The 19593-nt window shown below is 39.3% G+C and overlaps 1 protein-coding gene across 4 annotated transcripts in view; it reads left to right on the forward strand.

Annotated features, from left to right (window-relative positions):
• Window positions 1-850: 850 nt before the first annotated feature.
• The window catches only part of ZCCHC17 (zinc finger CCHC-type containing 17), a 42358-nt gene continuing 23615 nt past the window's right edge, over window positions 851-19593 (forward strand). For 3 of the 4 annotated variants that reach the window (XM_090268979.1, XM_090268981.1, XM_090268980.1), the window contains exons 1-3: window positions 851-868; window positions 4561-4681; window positions 11561-11618. In XM_090268979.1, the coding sequence (XP_090125105.1) occupies window positions 4616-4681; window positions 11561-11618 (124 nt within the window). In that variant the 5' untranslated portion in view covers window positions 851-868; window positions 4561-4615. The remainder of the gene's footprint in view (window positions 869-4560; window positions 4682-11560; window positions 11619-19593) is intronic. The other variant, XM_090268982.1, reaches the window with a different exon arrangement.

Raw genomic sequence — 19593 nt, forward strand, 5'->3', positions numbered from 1 at the left:
ACACTTTCTAATTTAGAAGGAGCTTCAGCTGATAAATACTTGGCACAAAACTATTCTCATGTCCTTGGCTACAGCTAGGGTCAGCTAGCAAAGGGGGGGGGCTCAAGGTTGCTAGGATACGTGAGCAAAAAAATAACCTGCCACTGGGGTAAAACGCAAAAAATGGCAAAGAGTAAAAAATGACCCATTACAATGAAGTCTCAGATAGGACATCAGTTTGCCGGTTCTGTGGTAGGAGGGTTTAGAAAAGGGGCACTGGCCTCTGCTCACCTTGATGCCAGACACTTCAGATCCTTCCTTATGGCACCGGTGCCTTCAAGCTGCTACCCTGGTGCTGGAACTCAGAGGGAATAGGTCTGAGTAGGTGAGTCCATGTGTGGGTTCTTTAAGGTGAACTGCCTGGGGCTCCAGCAGTTTCTATCACTGACTTAATCCTGTTACAGAAACAGGGGAGTCCAAAAACAAACCCCAGAGTTTGTGGCTGGGAGATAGGGAGCAGGAAGCAGCTTTCAGGATGCCCTTGCATGCCTGGAGCTAGTGGCTGGAAACATTGTTGCGAAGATCCGCTTTACTTCCAAGACTCAGTAAGATGGGAGGGATCTTGGACTGTGGGCTGGTACGGAAGAAGCGGACAGAGCCTGCGTAGGGTTCTGTGAATGGTCAGAACTGTTTGCAACACCCACTGCGTGAGAGGACGGCAGGGGGAGAGAGGAGGCAGGGAGGAAGAGAAGGAGCTGCGGACATTTTGGGCTGGCTGAGGCAGTTTGCAAGGAGGCTGAGAATCCAGGCGGTCCTGCATTGAGAGCTGGAGGGCACCACAGCACAGAAAGGACCTCCCGAATCAGAACTGAGTGATTGGCAGCTACTGGTAAAGCTGAACTGTGCCTAGGAAGTAGGGAAACGGTGTTTCTGACTTTCCTAAGACTGGCCAGGTCTGGGAGGGGGAGGCAGGACTATGTGTAAATAAACAATTCTTTTTCTTTTCACCAAACTCTGGTATTAGGAGTTATAATTCTGGCGGCGGGCAATCGGGCCCCTAACTAAACAGCGCGTGGGTTCTGTTTCAATCGGAGCGGCCCAAGGGTTCTGTTACAATCCCTGCTGGTTTTTGTAGCCAGAAGTTGTGGAGACTTATCTTCCTGGCACTGGAACCCTGGGCTGGGGGCCCTTGTGCGGGGCTGGGACTCCTCACTCCTGAGATATCCCTCTCGAATTTTTAGCCACCACATGTGGCTGAGGGGCCAGCTCGTTCTGCGTCCGTATCCCTCCTACCCGTCTGGATGCATGTGGTTTCTTTAATTCTGTAGTTGTCAGACTTCCATTTAATTCAATTTCTGAGGGTTCTGAGTGATGGTTGTTCTCTACTTTAGTTGTAATTTTAATGTGGTTGTGCGAAGAGGTGAGCCATGTCTGCCTGTGCCACCATTTTAACCAGAAGTCCCTTTTTGGTTGATCCTTCTATGTGTCCTGGCTGGGATTGAACCTACAACCTTGGTGTATCAAGATGATGCTCTACTTACCTGAGCTATCCAGCTCTCCAAATGCTCTGAGTGGGACCTCCCCCAGTTCTGGTTTCTTTGGGACTCTGCTCTTTGCACCTTTGATATAGAGGCTCTCTTCTGGTTGATTGGCCTAGAGCCCTGCTTCTTTGGCCTTGTTAAACCCTATGGCCCCTAGATAATTCAGAATTGACTTTTTAAAAACAAACTTGAATTGCCTAAGGAGCTTCTGAATAACCACCATAGAATCATAAGTCTTAGGTTCAGTAAGAGCCTCACAACCCCCACCCAATAAGTTGATTAGCAGGAAGTAAAAACTACAAACAATGCCTATTGAGCAGTCCAGTGAAAAGTTCCTCAAATCTTTCAGAACACCAGTAGGAGGTAGAAAATTTTTTACTCCCTTATTCTATTCTTCTCTCCAGCAACATGCCCAATAAATCACCAAGTACCTTCTCCCAACAGAACACCAAGTGCCTCATTGTGCCCGCCATTACCCCCAGACTCAACCCATTGTTCCTGCCGTTACCCCCAGGCCCAACCAATCACTAGGCGCCCCGATAGCCTGTTCCAGTCATCTATCCGTCCCTTTAAAACCTTGTCAGCCTGTACGCCAGCTGCTGTTCTCTCCTTTGAGACAGCCCGGCAGGTTCCTCTTAATAAATCTTGCATCTCAGCTTCCTTGGTTTCGGTTTTTACTATTTCTAACAATAAGTTTTACAGAACATACTATGAAAAAAAATTTTTAATCCCATTAAAAATGACAACTCTCTACTGTCCTAAATTGTAAAAATATATTGTTACATTTCAGGGCTTCCCTCAAAAATGCTGCTGGTTTCCTTCTTAAGGAATTGCATAGGATTTCGTAGGCTACTGTTCAACAAAAGGAGCAAATAAGAGAGCTTTAAACTTAGCTTTTCATATTCTTATCCCAGCAGAATTCAGCAAGAAACAGCTTAAAATTGTTTCCACTTTTATTGTTCTTTCCACAGTCTTTCTGTTGGAGGAACAGGTGAGATGAAGATGTGCATATCTGAGCTAATTTAGGTGTCCTACCTGCTGATCCTCTATGGACCCTGTATCTCACTAATGCTCTAAGAGTTGGACGGATAATTAAGGTTTTCTGATAGAGCCCTTGACCTCAGGTTAATAACTTCTGTTCTAAGACGTGATGTGAGAGATGCTGGGCAGAGGGAAGGGAAGGACTAGAGTTGAGGCTGCATAACTGGGAAGTGGAAGGAAGGATTCAACCAGGCTGTAGTACTTGGATTTAACCTTCCTGTCAGCTGTTTCTTAAGAACTGACAATCCTGCTTGCATTCTGTCCGTGTACGATTAGTAAAGAAATAATACATACCTCTGGCTTACCTAACCCAGAAAGGGCAAATTCATGATAAGGATACCAGGTGTCTTACAGAACTTGAGCACGGGGATGTTCCTGGGCCTTGGGATAATACCAGAACCAGGATTTGAGAAGCTGACAGGATTTTCTTTCATTTCTGTTTCAAGTGAGACAGCTTAGTTAATAGATGGTGATTGTAAATCAGGAAGATTTCAAAAGTAGAACCCTAAATCATCATCTGAAAGTGAGGGGTTGCAGTCAGGGTTGAGGAGAGAAGGAAGTATTTGCTTATGAAACCTAAGGAAAGTCTCAGGTCTTAATGGTGCCAAGTGTAATTGGGAGGAGAAAAGAGAACTGAGGACAGTGTTGTTGGATTTATCGTTATGTAGCCATGATCTATCCAACAGAGTAAAGGGACGTGGTTGAGAGCCACCAGACTGCTAGTTTCCTCTCTGTGTAAAACCAGGAAGCTGGGCCAGAGTGCCGCTAAGGAAGGTCCTATTCAACTCCAAAGCAAAGCCCTGGCTGCTGTGGCTCAATGGATTGAGCATCGGCCTGCGAACCAAGTGTCGCTGGTTCGATTCCCAGTCAGGGCACATTACTAGGTTGCACGTCAGGTTCCCAGTTGGGGGCATGAGTGAGAGGCAACCACACAGTGATGTTTCTCTCCCTCTCTTTCTCCTTTCCCCTCTCTCTAAAAAATAAAATAAAACAAACTCCAAAGCAGTAAGACTTGTTACCAAGGCAGCGTAAGTATCACTTGGAGCTTGTTAGAACTATACAGTCCCAGGTACCACCTCAGAATTGTAATCTATATTTTAATATGATCCATAAATTTAAATAAATTTGGTATGTCTAACAATGGGTTATTATATAGGCATTAAAAAAAAAGATGTGTGTATATTTGTATGTATGTAAGAATTGCTAAAATATATTAAGAAAATGGCTGTTAATTAATGGTTTCATGATTCTATTAAAAAGCCACTGTACATATTTAAAAAGTAAGAGGATATAAACAAAATTGAATTTTAAATTATTTTCTTCATTATTAATGTATTGTCTGACCTTATAAAATGAGCATGTGTATTTTTAACTTTATCAGGGAAAAAACTAAGCTATTCTCTCTCCTTCGAAGTCACTTCAGATTTAACATCTAGCATAGTGCTTAAACGTGTGGTCTCTGGTGTCAGCCAGAGTTTGACTCTACCATTTCCTGGCTTTTTGACATAGCCATAGTAATTTTACCTCCCTGGAAACCTTGGTTTTCTCATCTACATAATATTATAATAATAGAACCTATATCTTGCTGCTTTTGAGGATTAAATGAGTGCTTAGCACAGTACCTGGACATAGTAAGTGCTTGATAAATATTAGCTCTTATTACTATTATTTTCCTTTTTTAAAGACCTATTTACAACCTCACCCCCCCCCCCCGCCCTGCCCCAAACCTTCCCTTGGCAAAAGAATACCAACAATAGCAATTAAAAAACAAGAAACAACAGTAGACTAATGGCCTTGGGTAAGTATTCAAAATCTTAATTGAAAAGAAATAAGATCACGGTTTCCAAAACTCCTGACAATTAGACAAAAGAGATTTAGATGAAAGTACATGGTGTTAAATCTGTATTAATTATTCTATAGAGACTGTGGATTGTCTGCACTTTTCTTCCTTAATGCAGATGTCTCTCATATTATTGTCTGGCTTGTTTCTTTGCGACAGGACGCTTGAATTAGCTTTAGCAGAAGAGATATGGAGGAGCCATAGAACATTAAGGATGAATTCAGGAAGACCCGAGACAATGGAGAACTTGCCTGCTCTCTACACTATTTTCCAAGGAGAGGTATATTCTTTTGTCTTTGAAAACTTACCTTCTTTGTTAAGCATAGATTGAAGGTTTAAAGCAGCTGGGTTTGGAGCTCCTGTCCATTTGAGAATATCTTAAGTATTACAGTTTAAATGGGAAGGGCTGGTGGAGCATCCGGCTATCATCACCTGTACCCCTTCTAACTAAGCTCCAGACTTCGAGCTGCATGCTTGACCTCTTCATTTGGATACCTCACAACATCTCTGATTTATGTTTTAAACTGAAATTTTTATTTTCTCACCAAATCCGTTCTTCTAGTTCTTTCTCAGCAAATGGGACCACTGTCAGGTACCCACGCTAGAAATCTGGGCATCATCCTTGATTTTTTCCTCTTGATTTGATCTTGATTTTCCCTCCCTCTTTAGTCCATTAGCAAGTCCTATCATTTCCACCTCCCAGGTATATATATGGTGTGTATACGTCTTTGTCATGGCACCCTGTTCAGACTCTCCGTCTCTTCCCTGGCCATTCATTACTGGGAGCTCTACTTGTATTGTAGCCCACTGCAATCTGTTCTTTACATCATAGCCCAGAATAACATTTAGGAAACAGATTGGACAGTGCTGCTTTCTCAGAGCTTTTCTAGGCTTCTCATTACACTTGAAGACATCCAGACTTCTTTTCATGACTCTTAAACAACTTAGCCTCTACCTAATCCGACAGTGTTGTTCTGTCCTACTCTGCTTGTGCCCAGCCACTCTGTCGTCCTCACAGCTCTGAACAGACTAAGCTCGCTTCCTTCTCAGGACTTGAATATACTGTTGTTTCTGACCACACTTCCCACCAACTTCTCTTTATCTTTTAGGTCTTAGACAAAATGTCATCTCCTCAGAGACTTTTTCCTACCTAAGTAAACAGACTTATCCTGCACTTATTTGGGTACTTGTTTAATGTCTTTTTTTTCTTCACATGACGCTAAGCTCCGTGAGGACGGAACCCTGTCTGTTTTGTTCAGTGTTGTCTATCTTAATCCCAGATGGGTGGGTGGAAAAGAATAGGTTCTCAGTGTGTCTTGATTACTGAGTGAATGATCAAGCTTTGAGGGAAAAAGCATTGTATTTGTTTTTAGAGGAAAGGCTTTTGAATAAGACAAAACCTGGATTCCGGTCCTAGCTTTTTACTTACTGTGTGATCCTTGAGACTGTCACTTGATTATTTGAGCTTCAGCTTTCTTATTTATTAATTGAGAGAACTACTTCCGTAGGATTGCCATGGTGGTTAAATAAGTTGTCATCGATAAAAACACCATGCCTGAGACATGGTAGAAATTCATTAACATTATCTTCCTTTTCTAGAAGCAAAAGTAAAGCCAAAAAATAGTTTTTGATGTCTTATGAGTAACTAGTATTTTAACTATATAGTTTTTATGACATTTATACTTGCTTTGTGATTGACAGAAGTTTCACCTCTTAATAATATGAGGCCGTTGAAGACACACTTTGTGACAATCAGTTGGTTACAGATAATTGTGGCTCTTGATTCTGTTAAGTCAGTCCCAACATATAACAGTCATGATACAAAGAGTGATAAATTCTAACATGTAGCAAACAAATCTTCTCTTGGAGCCTTTGTCCTCTAAAGCCCATAGTACCCCTAAAGGTCAAGGTACTGGGCTCAGGAAAAGGAAGTGTTAGTATTGGAGATGAAATTGATTTTTCTGGTCATAAAGTCCTGACTTGTTAGCTGTTGCACAAAAGAAAGAGAGTTCTCTGCCCTCCACAGACTGACTCAGATTTCTAGTAAAGTGGCTCCTGACCTACAACTCTTCCTTATATGAGATGGGGCTTGTATTAGTGTAGGTTTTATATTTTACTATCAGGATGGATAGGCCTAAATTCTCAGAGAGAACTTTATAGTTCCAGCTTAGTATTTCAGGAGCACATTTTGAAAAAAATTATGCTTTAGAAATTACTGGAATTCAGGATAGAGAAATTTCATGATAAATTAGAAATAAATTTTTTCAGAATATTCATCCAACAAACATTTAATGAGTGTGTAATATTAACAAAGAAGACCTGGTTACATTAAATTAAAAAAATTTTGTAAGCCTAATGTAAATCAGCACTTTTTACACATTCTGTCATTCACTTTCTCCTAAGAAATTGTTAAACTCATTTTATGGATAAGGAAACTTCTCAGAAGTTAAGTAATGTCCAAATGGTTAATACATGGCAAAGCTGGGATTTTAACGTTCTCTCTCCAAGTCTGCTTTCTGCTACACTGCAGCTGGGATTGTTCAACTGTACGTAAATACATGGAGGAGCTGAAAGGCCCATAAGAGAACTCGTGACTGAATTGAAGTATAGAAGGAAGTTCGATGGTAAATCTGGTTGTTCCGCAATCATTTGTTTGTACCTGTTATGGCATTAATGATAGTCTGTCTTGTATTAGTGTTTGCACTGGTATATGTGTATGTCTCCTCCACTAGACTGCGAGTTAGTGGAGAGCAGAGGTCATGGTTATCTCATATGTCTTGGCAACTACTTCAAATTCATTTTAAAATAGGCTGGGCATCTCTTTTTTCTTTAAGTTGTTTTTATTTCAAAGTACGTGACATGAAATTTTGCATGGAGGTGCTCAGTAAATGTTTGATTTAAATTGACCCCAAGTCTTGTGGGTCCTGTTGTCATTGAAGATACTGGTGGTGCTGTCCTGTCTTTAGCTGGCAGAGCAGGGCAGGGGGGCCCAGTGACCAAATAGCTGAGAAACCAGTGTTCATCCTTCTCTTGTCTGTTAAGCATGGCGGGAGATACAAGCATAGCAGTGGGAATTGGGATTTGGAAATTGGCTTAGCCTAGCCATAGCCAAAGAAATGCTGAGGGGACATTGGTTTTGGTAAGGTGGAAATATATTGGACTGGAAGTCAAAATACTTCTGTTCTCTACCGAGCCATGCTGCTTTCTAACTTTGTGACTTTGCACAAGTAACTTATGTCTCTGAGCCTCATATTCCTCATTTACATTATGGAAATAACTAGTTTCAAGGCCAGTGCAACCTCTAATCTGGAGATGGTAAATTCATTTTACCCAAGCCCTGAGTCTAGTTGTGATAATTACTGAGATTTTGTCCCCTGAGCTATTTGACTAATTATTCTGGGGACACCAGGGCAGACTGTGTAATCATCTATAGCAGGTGCCATTCTGTTCATTTCAACTCTGTCTGCACCCTAGGAGACACAGGGATGGAAACACCTGGTGCTGGATATAGGCAAGAATGCCTTTTCCTAACTCAACAGTTGAATGCATCCATTCTGGAGCCCATTAACCTTTCCTTTTGGGAGAGGCCAAATGGAGGTCTATTATAATATTTCCTCAAAAGATCATAATGTGACACTGGAGCTTTAGGATTCAAAAATGAGATTGTCTTAATTTACAGCAGCAAGGTGATTTGGGTTCCTACTACCAGATGCTGTTTTTAAGTTTGTTAGATAGCTATGCCCTTTGTTAATGTTGTTACACAATATGAGACATCTTAGCCCTCTTTTTAGACTGCTTGAGCAAAAGCCAAAGGACCTTTGGTTGGTTCAGAAAGAAGGGATTTGCTTTTATTATACTTAAAAATTAAAATCAGCCCTGACTGGTGTGGCTCAGTTGGTTGGGTGTCATCCCACAAAAGCAAAAGGTCGCCTCTTTGATTCCTGGTCAGGGCACATGCCCGGGTTGTGGGTTCAGTCCCAGTTGTGGCTCGTATGAGAGGCAGCCAATCAATACTTCTCTTTCACATTGATGTTTCTCTCCCTCTCTTCCTCTCTCCCATCCCTTCTCTTTAAAAATAAATAAATTAATTAAAATTTTAAAATTAAAATTATTTTTTGACCCATATGGTCTTGTCTTACAGAGAACAAATCGCTTTGTGAACTTGGATAAGCACTTCATGTCTCTGATCTTCACTTTTCTCATTTGAAAAATGATAAGATTGGACCAGCAAATCTTGAATAAGGTCCTTCCTCCAGTTCTACCTTGCTTTGATTTTAAATGCTAGTATCTGGGCCTGGCTGGGTAGCTCAGTTGGTTAGCACGTCATCCTGATACACCAGGGTTGCAGGTTCAATCTTCGGTTAGGGCACATATAAGAAGCAACCAATAAATGAACGCGTAAGTAAGTGGAACAACAAATCAGTGTTTCTCTCTTTCTCTTTCTCTCTTCCCTCCTTCCTCTCTAAAATCAATAAAAATAAATTATTAGAAATAAATAAATAAATGTTAGTATCTGCCAGAGTCTACTGTTATTTATTTTTTAATTTATTTTTGTGGGGGTTGGGGCGCGATTGTCTGGACTCTACCCCAGCGTAGCATGTTCATCAGTGTAAAACAGGAGTTTCAAACTCTTTGTTTTTAACCCATTCTAAATGCTCTATCTTGGAGATTTGGTTTAAATGCTCTGTCCCAATATCTCCATTAACAAATGAGGAGAGTGGAAATTTTAATCTGTTTTTATCCCAACATTGAAGTGAGTGGTGGTGCTATTTGGTAAAGTATGAAGCACTGGACTAGGAGTCAAGGGGTCTAGCATCTGTGCCTGCCGTGTAGTTAAGTTAGTCGTATGCCTTTCTGCTAGTCACTACTTTTCTGTGCTTCATTATCTTGGACTGTAAATTATTAAAACTAAAATTTGTTGAATGTATTTTGGGAGCCAGGTTCCAGTGCCTGGTGCTTCGTGTACATCATTTGTTCTCTGCAGCAGTGAAATGAGTACAATGGGAACTTAGGTCCTGAAAGGCAAGTTATGTTCAAGATCCCATAGATAAGAAGTGGGAGAGTTGGGATTAGAAGCCACATCTTTCGCTCTAAAGCCTGTGCTCTTTCTACATCTACACTATTTCACATAGTATGCAACATGGGAACCTACCATCTATACTTCCTAAGATTGTTGCCAGGAGCAGAGAAGATATCAACTGTCACATTGCTTTTGGCTGCTAGAATTTTATAAAGACAACCCATGAGCAGCTCTAGTGAGTTAAGACTCCCTGGTTCAGGTACTGGCACTGTTACTTACTGGCTTTGAACATTGGTCAGGTTGCTTAGTCTCTCTATGCATCTTTTTTGTTTGTTTGTTTTAATTGTTGTTCTACTACAGTTGTCCCATTTTCCCCTGTTGCTTTCCCCCATCCCGTCCACCCCCCTTCTCCCACAGTCAGTCCCCACCCTATTGTTCATGTTCATGGGTCATTTATACTAGTTCCTTGACTAGCCACTTTTCCTTCTTTCCCTCCTTCTCCCTCTCCCACCTCCCTGGTTACTGACAGTCCTTGATTCCATGCCTCTGGTTCTATTTTGCTCATTTGTTTATGCATCGGTTTTGTCATCTATCAGATGAACATTATATGGTGTCATGAGGACTATATAAGGCACTTTGAATAGTGTTTTGCATATAGTGAGTATTTGATATATACAAGAGGGACCCCTCCCCCCCAAAAAAGGAAATTATCTTCTGGAGGTTGGGCCCCTTGTAGTATAGCCTTACCCCGCTAAGTGAGTGCTCAAGGAACTCGTCTGTATCAGTATACCAGCTGGTGGTGTTGTGAGAGGCTGTGTTTGGCTTCAGTGAAATTTTTTTTTTTTTTTTTTGAAGGCTATCATTGCATTTGCCCATTTCATGGTGGGTGACTTACAAGTGCACCTGCCCACTCTGTGCTGAGTACTGAGCAGTTTTTGACCAAAAACAGTATGACCCCTGCACCCAACCCTCCCTATTCATGCGATCTAGCCCTGACCAACTCCCCCACAACACACACAAAAAAATTCTCAAAGGGAAACATTTTGCCGATATGGAAGAGGTGAAACAAACAAACAAAAAATGGCAGGAGCACTAAAAGACATCAAAATTAATGAATTCAAAAACTATTTTGAGCAGTGGAAAAATGTCTTGATAGGTGTAGTGCATCAAATGGAGAGTACTTTGAAGGTGACTGAAGTTTAAACATGTAAGAATAAATACACAGTTTTTAATAAATAAATGACATTTTCAGGGGGAGTCCCCCCTTATATTAGTGAATAGCAGTCCAACAGGGATTGTCTTATTCTATCCCCTTGTTGTCATTGTGGTGAAGCTGAAACAGTGAACAGCTAATTAAAGTCCCTGAAAGTAGTAAAATGTATATGTGTAAGATTGTATTGAATATTTTTTAAAAAATAATAATGAATTTAGGATAAATACAGTCTGTAGTGACAACTGTAATCCCAATGCACAGTTGAAGGGGGTGGGCTAGAGGAAAGAGGGGAGTAGAGAAAGATAGTCTGGAATAATGATTTATCTGGCAAGGGATTTGGGCCTTTCATTTCTATTACATAATGCACTGTACCGATCAAGCCTCTAACCCAGTTTCTGTCAGATGTCTGTGTATTGGCTTTTTCTCTGTCTTGATAAAACTGGTTTGAAGTGGACTAGAGCAGGCTGTATGATCTGGCTTGATTTGAAGTTTAGGAAAAAAGGATGTTTTACATGATCTGTCCCAAATTGTTCAAGTTCTCTGTATTGAGATTGGAGACCCCAATCCCACTAGTGTAAATGTATCTTTATTACCTGATTTTCTACTGTTTGTTCCTTTTGTTCATAGATTTCTTTGCATATTTCAATAGGTGTTGGATTTGGGCATTCCTAATGTCATACCATCTGCTGACAATAGTCCAATCTCACCAGTGTTTTTAATGGGTTCACACATGCTTGTCAGTCTAAATTTTAAAAAGAATAGAAAGACTGTTTGACAAAACATCACTGTTAGGCAGTTGGGCAGCAGACAGAGAGATGCCGTCAATATCAAGTAGAAATTCGGGGAGATTAGGTTAAATGCTACAGAAGAGTGTCTCATTTGTGTGACAGTGATTCTTTTAAATTTTTTCTTTTTTGTCTTCATAGGTTGCTATGGTGACAGACTATGGAGCCTTCATCAAAATCCCAGGCTGTCGGAAGCAAGGTGAGAGCCTATCATGTGAAATTCTGCCTTCGCATTCCACCACCACATCCAATTAGAGGCTCTATGTTTGTAGGCAGTTTTGTTTTTGTTTAGAGATACGAACACAAACAAGTGATGACAGTAGATTTTTAGCAGGTCTTAACTTAGAAAAATGGTTTTCTCTGACTTGGAGGGAGGGTTGGGGTATAGCTACTTGGGTTCACTTTTGGAACCAGCTCTTCCCCAGATTTCACATGTGACCCTAGGCAAGTCACTTGGCCTCTTTGGTCTTGGAATTTGGAGGACGCAAGCTACTTACTCTCTAAGGCTAATATTGTGAGTTTTTTAGTTATGGCACATGGAAAGGAAATACTAGTATATATGTTATATGTAATGCTTTAAATTTTCTTCTTATATTGATAGGCATTTGTTGAACATTTTTGAAGAATCTCTTTCACATCTATAATCTTAACTTGTTTCTCAAAACATGTACTCACAACTGTAAATGTACTTTTGCCCACCCCCCTGTATGTTTAGGAGAGTCTGGAAGACTATCCAACAAATTGTTAACAATAGCTATCTCTGGGGAGTTCGATTTGCTTAGGAAGAGATGTACATGGGAGAGGGATTTACACTTTTTGCTATTTTTAGAACAAAAATATTTTAAATAAAGTCCAGCAGCTGATCTTTGGATAATAAAGCCATGCTCTAGCCTTGGAGACTCCTCTGCTGCAAATTGCATTTTGGCATTATAAACGGCTTACCAGTAGTTTCTAAGCTAGCAGTAAGCAATCTGTAATAAAGTTTCTCATTTTATGTTGCCTGGGATTTAATGAGGTGGAAACTCATCCCTGTGCCTATAGGGCATGCACCTCTCTTAGTCTGAAGACAGATTTTCTTGTTAGTGTACTTGCCATGGCTGCCAGTATCTGAAAGTCCCATCCTTACTTGAACGTTTATGTGACAGTTTGGAGACTACGTAGGGATTAAAGGCCTGCCACCTTCCAGCAGTCAGTTCATTTGTGTACATGTCCTGTCAGATGATGCCACTGATTGTGGCTGCCAGCTTACGAGTGAACCTGTCAGTTTGCCAGCTATGCTGAGTGAGACCAGCCTCAGGGAGAGCTCAGGGAGCCAAATAATTTGGTGGAAACTCTGTGATTTCAAATCGTGGCTCCTCTATAGTTTTATTGGATAACTTGAGCAGTTGACTTTCCTACAGTGTATTTTAGATTCTCTGCTCTTAAAGGGGAAGATTATTAAGTCCCACCCTGAAAGGATGGGAGCTATGAAATAACTCTGGTCTCCAGATTTTAACATTTTGATTCAGAAAGCTAGATTCTAATTTGAATTATTTGCTCACTTCCATTCTCAGAATTCTTTACTGCTGAATTGAAGGTCCTTTTCCAGTATTCAGATCTAGATTTTCTTTACCCTCTCATGATATTGTCCAATAGAACTTTCTCTAATAATGGAAATGTTCTGTTTCTGTTCTGATGTGTTTTCTGACACCAGCCAGTTCTCCAGTTCTCCAGATACCAACTGGATGTCTGACAGTACATTTCAATTCTGACACTGTCTACCTGGAGTTAATGTCATATTCCACAATGTAAAGGGGGCCATTCTCACAAGACACCAGTTTCAAGTTCTAAGCCACCTGTACTTCTGACCGGCTATGAATCAGGAGGGTCCTACCACCCTCTCCACAAGTTTGATAATTTGCTACAACAGCTCACAGAACTCAGGAAAACACTTTTCTTATGTTTGCTGGTTTATTATAAAGGATACAATCAGGAACAGCCAAATAGAAGAGATGCACAGGGCAGGTTATGGGAAGGGGGCGCACTGAGCTTCCACGCCCTCTCCGGCACACCACCCTCCCAGCAACCTGACATGTTCACTAAACTGCAGCTCTCTGAATTTCATTGTTCAAGAACTTTTATAGAGCTCAATCTCCAGCCTCTGTCCCTCTTTTCTGGAGGGCCACGGGGCTGAAAGTTTCGACTGTGTAATCACTTGGTTTTCTAGTGACTAGCCCCATCCAGAGACTGTCTCGGGGCCCCACCTGAAGTCATCCATTAGTTTTAAGTTCTGATGTGATCAGAAGGAGCTCATTATAGATAACAAAAGACACTCCCATCACTGGGAAAATTTCAAAAGTTTAGGAGTTATGTGCAGGGACTGGGGATAAAGACCAAATATATTTATGTTATACCACATCTGTACTGTCTAGTACAGTAGCCACTGACTTTTTAAATGTTGCTTATTTAAATTTAAATATAAACTTAAAATAGTTATGTGGCTTGTGACTACTGTAGCCATATACATTTATGAAGTTCTTTATTTTTGTCTGATATCCTTTGCCCGCCAGCACTAAACTGAAATTTTGAGAGCAGAGATTGTTCGGTGTTATATTTTTAAAGTGCCTTCCTTATGGTAGAAGCCCAAATATTTTTAGCAATGAATTCAGTTTAGCAAGTCCTTATTGAATTCCATTTTTCAGTCACTGTGTTAGGTGGGAACACAGAGATAAGAAACACAGTCCCTACTGCTCTCAGACTATTTATTCACAATCTAGAGATGTAAACTAATTACAATGAAGTACAATAAAATGAGTGAAGCTGTAGTTAATCCACTGAGCCCTTGAATAGTTAGGCTGTTGGGATGAGTCAGGTCCTCATATAGTGCCTGAGGTATAGGGAGTGTTTAGTAAATTCTATTAAATGAATAAATGAATTCTAGTCCCACTCCACCATTTCCTAGCTTCTTGACTTCAGCAAGTTGCTTAGTCCTTGAGCCTTAGTTTCCTTATCTGTGAAATGGGAATGATCTATGTATTTTAGAGCTTCTTGACTGGCAGGATCATGTTTTATTCATCCTTGGATTTATTTTTGCTTACTATATGGTGGATGTTCAGTAAATGTTTGGATGGATCCATAATCCAACAAGATAAAGGGTGTGAAAGCACTTTAATTTATATGCTTACATTTTTGTCCTATACCGTTGGCTGAAGATAACTTATTTGAAAAGTCTAGAAAGGGAATTCAGATCCCCCAAAGGTAAAGGGAGACCTTTTATTTTGATAGTTTTGGGCTGCAGCTGTCCTCTGATGGTTTGTAATTTTCACCTCTTTCCTTTAATACCAGTAGAAGTTGTGAAGGAAATTAATATTGAACCTAACACAGTTGGAACACTACTTTTATGGATAGTGTAATAGGTTAACTCTGTCTTTCTTATATAGTGATTGAGGTGCTAGCCCTTTCCAAGTTATCAGATTTTTTTCTTTTTTCTTTTACCAGCAGACACTTAGATAGGACTCATTCTGTTTAAGTGTCATGTTGGGTTTATTGAACATGATGATGGGCTTGATACACCCTTTGGGTATTTATGACTTAGTGTCAGAAATCCAGACACAAACTGCCCTGAAGCACTCCCTTCCATTTGGCATGACAAGCCAAGTGTTTCTGTTTTGTTTTGGAGCATATGCTAGAACAGAATTAGATGAGTTTCTGTTGTTTTTAGATGAGATTATCTTTTCTCTTTTTTTGATCAAAAAGATAACAGATCAATAATTAAAAAATGGAGCAATTTTAGTATGATATAGGAGACCTAACAGACTTATATTTGAATTGTAGTTCTTCGGCTCTGTTACCTTGGGCATCTTACTTAATTTCTGGACTATTTCCTGGTGTCAACCTATGCCACAGGGTTGATGTGAGGATTACAGGAAATGGGCTGATATATTGTTTCTAGTGAGGTACCAAGGACAGAGTGAGGGAACCTCAAATGTTATATTTGGTGCCCTGGACCATGTACACTTCATGCAACTGTTGGTATATGTGGGTACTAATGAACTACCTCCCAAGAATTCAGAGAATTCTGAATTCTGTCTTCTGAAAATGAAACAAATGGTGATGAATCCCTCATACAGAGTATAGGATTAGCCGTAGGTAGAAATATACCAGATGATTGCCTATAAATTGTGACCAAAGAGACGGGGGCACTCAAGACTTCAACAAGATAATCTGGGTATAATCCAGGGAAAAAGGATTGGAATGAAATTGTAATTTAGGAGACTGAAATCTAATTGATTGTCTCATGGTTTGTCTAGGAAGAGATTATATGAACAACTCGGGGATTGTCAGCCCAGAACATACTAAAAGAAAGTCTTGAGAGCCTGAGGTGTTGGTAGTGTTTGTCTTGCCTTATTTAGGACAGAAATGAATCAGATGACAGGAACTAGAGAGATGGATTCTTTTATGAGGAAGTGATTGTCCATTAAGCTTTTGTGGACTGGAAAAATATCTCAAAATATTGTCTCCCTTTTGTTCTGATGTCATGTTGAAGTAGTGTCTGATCACAAGTCTAATTTTTCAGGTATTTGATGCTGGGGCAGTGGGTGGTTTACCTAGATAAGGACTGGGAGCCTTCTAGGTAAAAGAAAAGAATATCCTCTATTGCAAAGTAGTAAATTGGTGAATTGTGTCTATCCGTGAACCAATCACTAAATCGACAGTCTGGTTAATATATTTTGGTATATAAGCATCTGCATGCTGAAGATGCCTGCGTTTATATCTCCAGTTCATAGCACTCCTCTGAGCGGCAGACTTAGATGTATGTGTGCGTATCTGACATTTGCATTCAAAACTGAGGGCTAGACCATTTCCCTTGTTTAAGTCACCCTTAAGCTAAGGCCTTTTGGTGGTAAGCCATTTGTCTTAACTCTAAAAATCCTACACTGTAGTATAACTATTTTGATACTTCCTTTTGTCTGTGTCCGTGAGACATAGTTTTACATAATTCTAATTTTATTGTACATGTCATTTTATATTTTGCTTTTGAAATATTTTTATGCATGCTTATTATAGAAAAATAAGGGGGAAAATACAAAAGAAAATGATCACTGCATGGCATTACTACCACACAGAGATAGGCTCTGTTAATATTTTGGTGTGTTTCTTTGGTGTGTTACATATGTACATGAAATTAAACATTGAGGTTAAGATTATACTTCATATATTCATTTTGTAGCTTTTTATACTTATTGAACCATAAACATTTCTCCATCTTTTAAAATACTTTTAATAAACATTGCAATGGCATTATTCTATCATTTAGATATACCATATTATCTTTTGTTTCCAATTTTAAATTGATACTTTGAGAAGTGTTTAACCAGGAGAAAAGACCAGAGGAAAAAATAACCTGCTTTTGAGATCAGGGTAGAGGACAAAAAATGGTCAGTGCCATTATTTCTTTGTTTTTGGTACTCCAATAAGTAGACCTTCTGTTTCAGGAAAGGAAGAAGAAAATGTCTTCTGAAATATATTAGGTTCAACATTAATTTCCTTCACAACTTCCGTTAGCAATTGAGGCAAGAAAGTGAATTTTAAATTAGAGGCCTGTTGGAGCCAAAAATGTCAAAGTGAAAGGTTTTCCTTTCATCTAGGCACCTGAATTTCCTTTCCAGACTTTCAGTTAGGCTGGTCTGCTCATTACATCATCACAGCATAAGGGGAAAAACCCAGCTCCTTGAAATTTACCGAATTTGGAGATTATGTGATGGTATAAAATTAAAAATGTATGTTATAAAACACTTTTGGAGGCACCAGAGTTAGTCAGAAAGATAGGCTATCAACCTCCAGAATTGGCTGAAGTAGGTGTTTGAGGCCCAGTAACCATGGACAGAGAAAGCAGTGACTTCCAATTAGGAGCTCCAAACAGAGAGGGCTGATCCTCTGAGTGACAGGCTTGTGCCAATGTTGTGTGAATGCGCGTGTGAGAGAGTTTGAGAGAAAGGAGTTAAAAGTTAATAATTTTTCCCAAGAAACTTCAGGGAGGGCAGTTATTTTAGATATTAATCTGTGTTTGATCTGTTAGCTTTTTTTTCTTTAGTTTGACTCCTGGTTTAGATTCATTCAAAATAATTGTTAAGTATACTTATTTCCCTCAGAATAGATATGGTTTTTCTCTATGATTAAAACATTTGAAAAGAAACAAAAGAAAAACCTGTAATTCTGTACCCTAGTTTAACCATTGTTATAGAATTTTGGACCACTTTTTTGTAATTTTAAAAATCTATTTTAAGGATTTGTAATCACATTATACAATTTTGCACTGTCGTCGTCGTCGGCAGCCGTCCGTCTTGAGAGACGATGGTGTAGCTTCTTAAGAGTCTATCTGCACCGCCGAGAATGGCTGTGCAGTCCGACTCGGGAGTGACATGGTATCTGTCTCCTCCCGTGTTGAATCGACATCTTGCGATGACGCTGGAGTGTCCTCTCCAGTGGAGCTGAAGCTACAGAGCCTGGGCAGGGTGATATGGAGGGTCTGCTGTTGCCCATGCAGCAGACCCCCCCCCTCTCTTCGCAGCTGAAGGGTCCAAGGGAAAGACGGAGTCAATACAGCTTGGCTTCAGGTGCGCCGCAGGAGTTGCCGGTGTTGACTACAACGTCAAACCGCCTTAGGGACTCCGGCTCCGGATTTTCTGTCGGGGTTTACTCCCTTAGCCTTTCCCCTGAAGAGGTATGCCACAAGGCAGCGGAGGTTTTTTGGAGTCAGAGTTTTCCTTCTCTGATGTGCCCTGACTGGAAGATCGAACCAGCGACACTTAGCTCGCAGGCCGACGCTCAATCCACTGAGCCAAACCAGCCAGGGGAATCAACTGAATGTAATGCAGCTATTATCATACCTATATTCATATACATTTATGGTTTTTTTATATACATAATTTATATTATATAAGTTTTAATATATTTTTTATGCTATATACTATATAGTAATTTGTATATACTTACTTTTCTCTATACTATATTTTTTGTTTTATTGATGGGCCAGCCTATTCTTGATCTATCACTCTACTTTAAAAATTACAGTTTTATAATAGGTTTTAAAAATTAGTAAGGTTAGTATATCCTCATTACTCTTCATTTTAAAAAAAATGCTTACTTTTTTTTATTTATTCTTCCAGACAAACTCTAGAAAAAATTGTCAAGCTTTTAAAAAATTACCTTTGCAGAAAATTTACTTGTTTATACACCTTAGTCTTCATATTTAAGAACATGTCATGTCTCTCCATTTATTTATGCTTTTTTTATGTCTCTTCATAAATATTTGTCATTTTTTCCACTATAGATCCTGCACGTTTATTTAAGAAACTAATCCTATGTTTTTTGTATGTTCGTTTAAACTGTGAATGACTTTTTCACATTATATTTTCTAATTATCACTAATACATGTGAAAGGTGCAGTGTTGTTTAACATTTATTTTCTATCCAGAACCTTTTCTTGAATTTTGCTATTAATCCTTGATTCTTGAGTGTTCTAAAAGATAATTATTATTATCTGCAAGTAATAATTTTCTTCTCCCTTTCCCATAGTTAAAATATTTAGTTATAGTTTATTTGTATTTTCTGTCTTAGTGTATAGTCCAGAATTTCCAGGGCAATGTTAAATAATAGTGGTAACAGCAGATAGTTCTGCTCCTTAAAAAAATACTTCTAGTAGTTTTCACTTATAAATATAATTTTGAATATTCATTCAAGGTAGGCTATGCCATGTACAGAAAATACCTTTCTATTACCAATAAATTAAAACTGTGTTTTAAAATCCAGATTTGGGGGGTATATTTTATCAAAATACAGTGCAAGACATTTTGCACTGTATTTTGTTATTTACATGGAAAAATGCTAGTTGCCTATAGTACTTGGCACATAATAGGCACTCAATAAATACTTACTGAAAATGAATTATTGACATTTTTATGTAATCTTTTGAGCATTGTTTTTAATGGACCACAAGTGGCTATACTATAGTTCATTTAACCATTACCCTGTTGTTGGATATTAGGTTGTTTTTAATTTTTCTCTCTTAAAAATACATTATATATTATGATGTAGATTGCTTTCCCAGATGCATATAGCTTTTTCTATGTATAAGATTATTTTCTTAGGACAGAGTCCCAGAAGTGGTTATATGTCAAATTATTAGTTGGAAC

The sequence above is a fragment of the Furipterus horrens genome, unplaced genomic scaffold, assembly GCF_987537825.1.
Source record: "Furipterus horrens unplaced genomic scaffold, mFurHor1.1.pri manual_scaffold_3, whole genome shotgun sequence".
Classification (NCBI taxonomy): Eukaryota; Metazoa; Chordata; class Mammalia; order Chiroptera; family Furipteridae; genus Furipterus; species Furipterus horrens.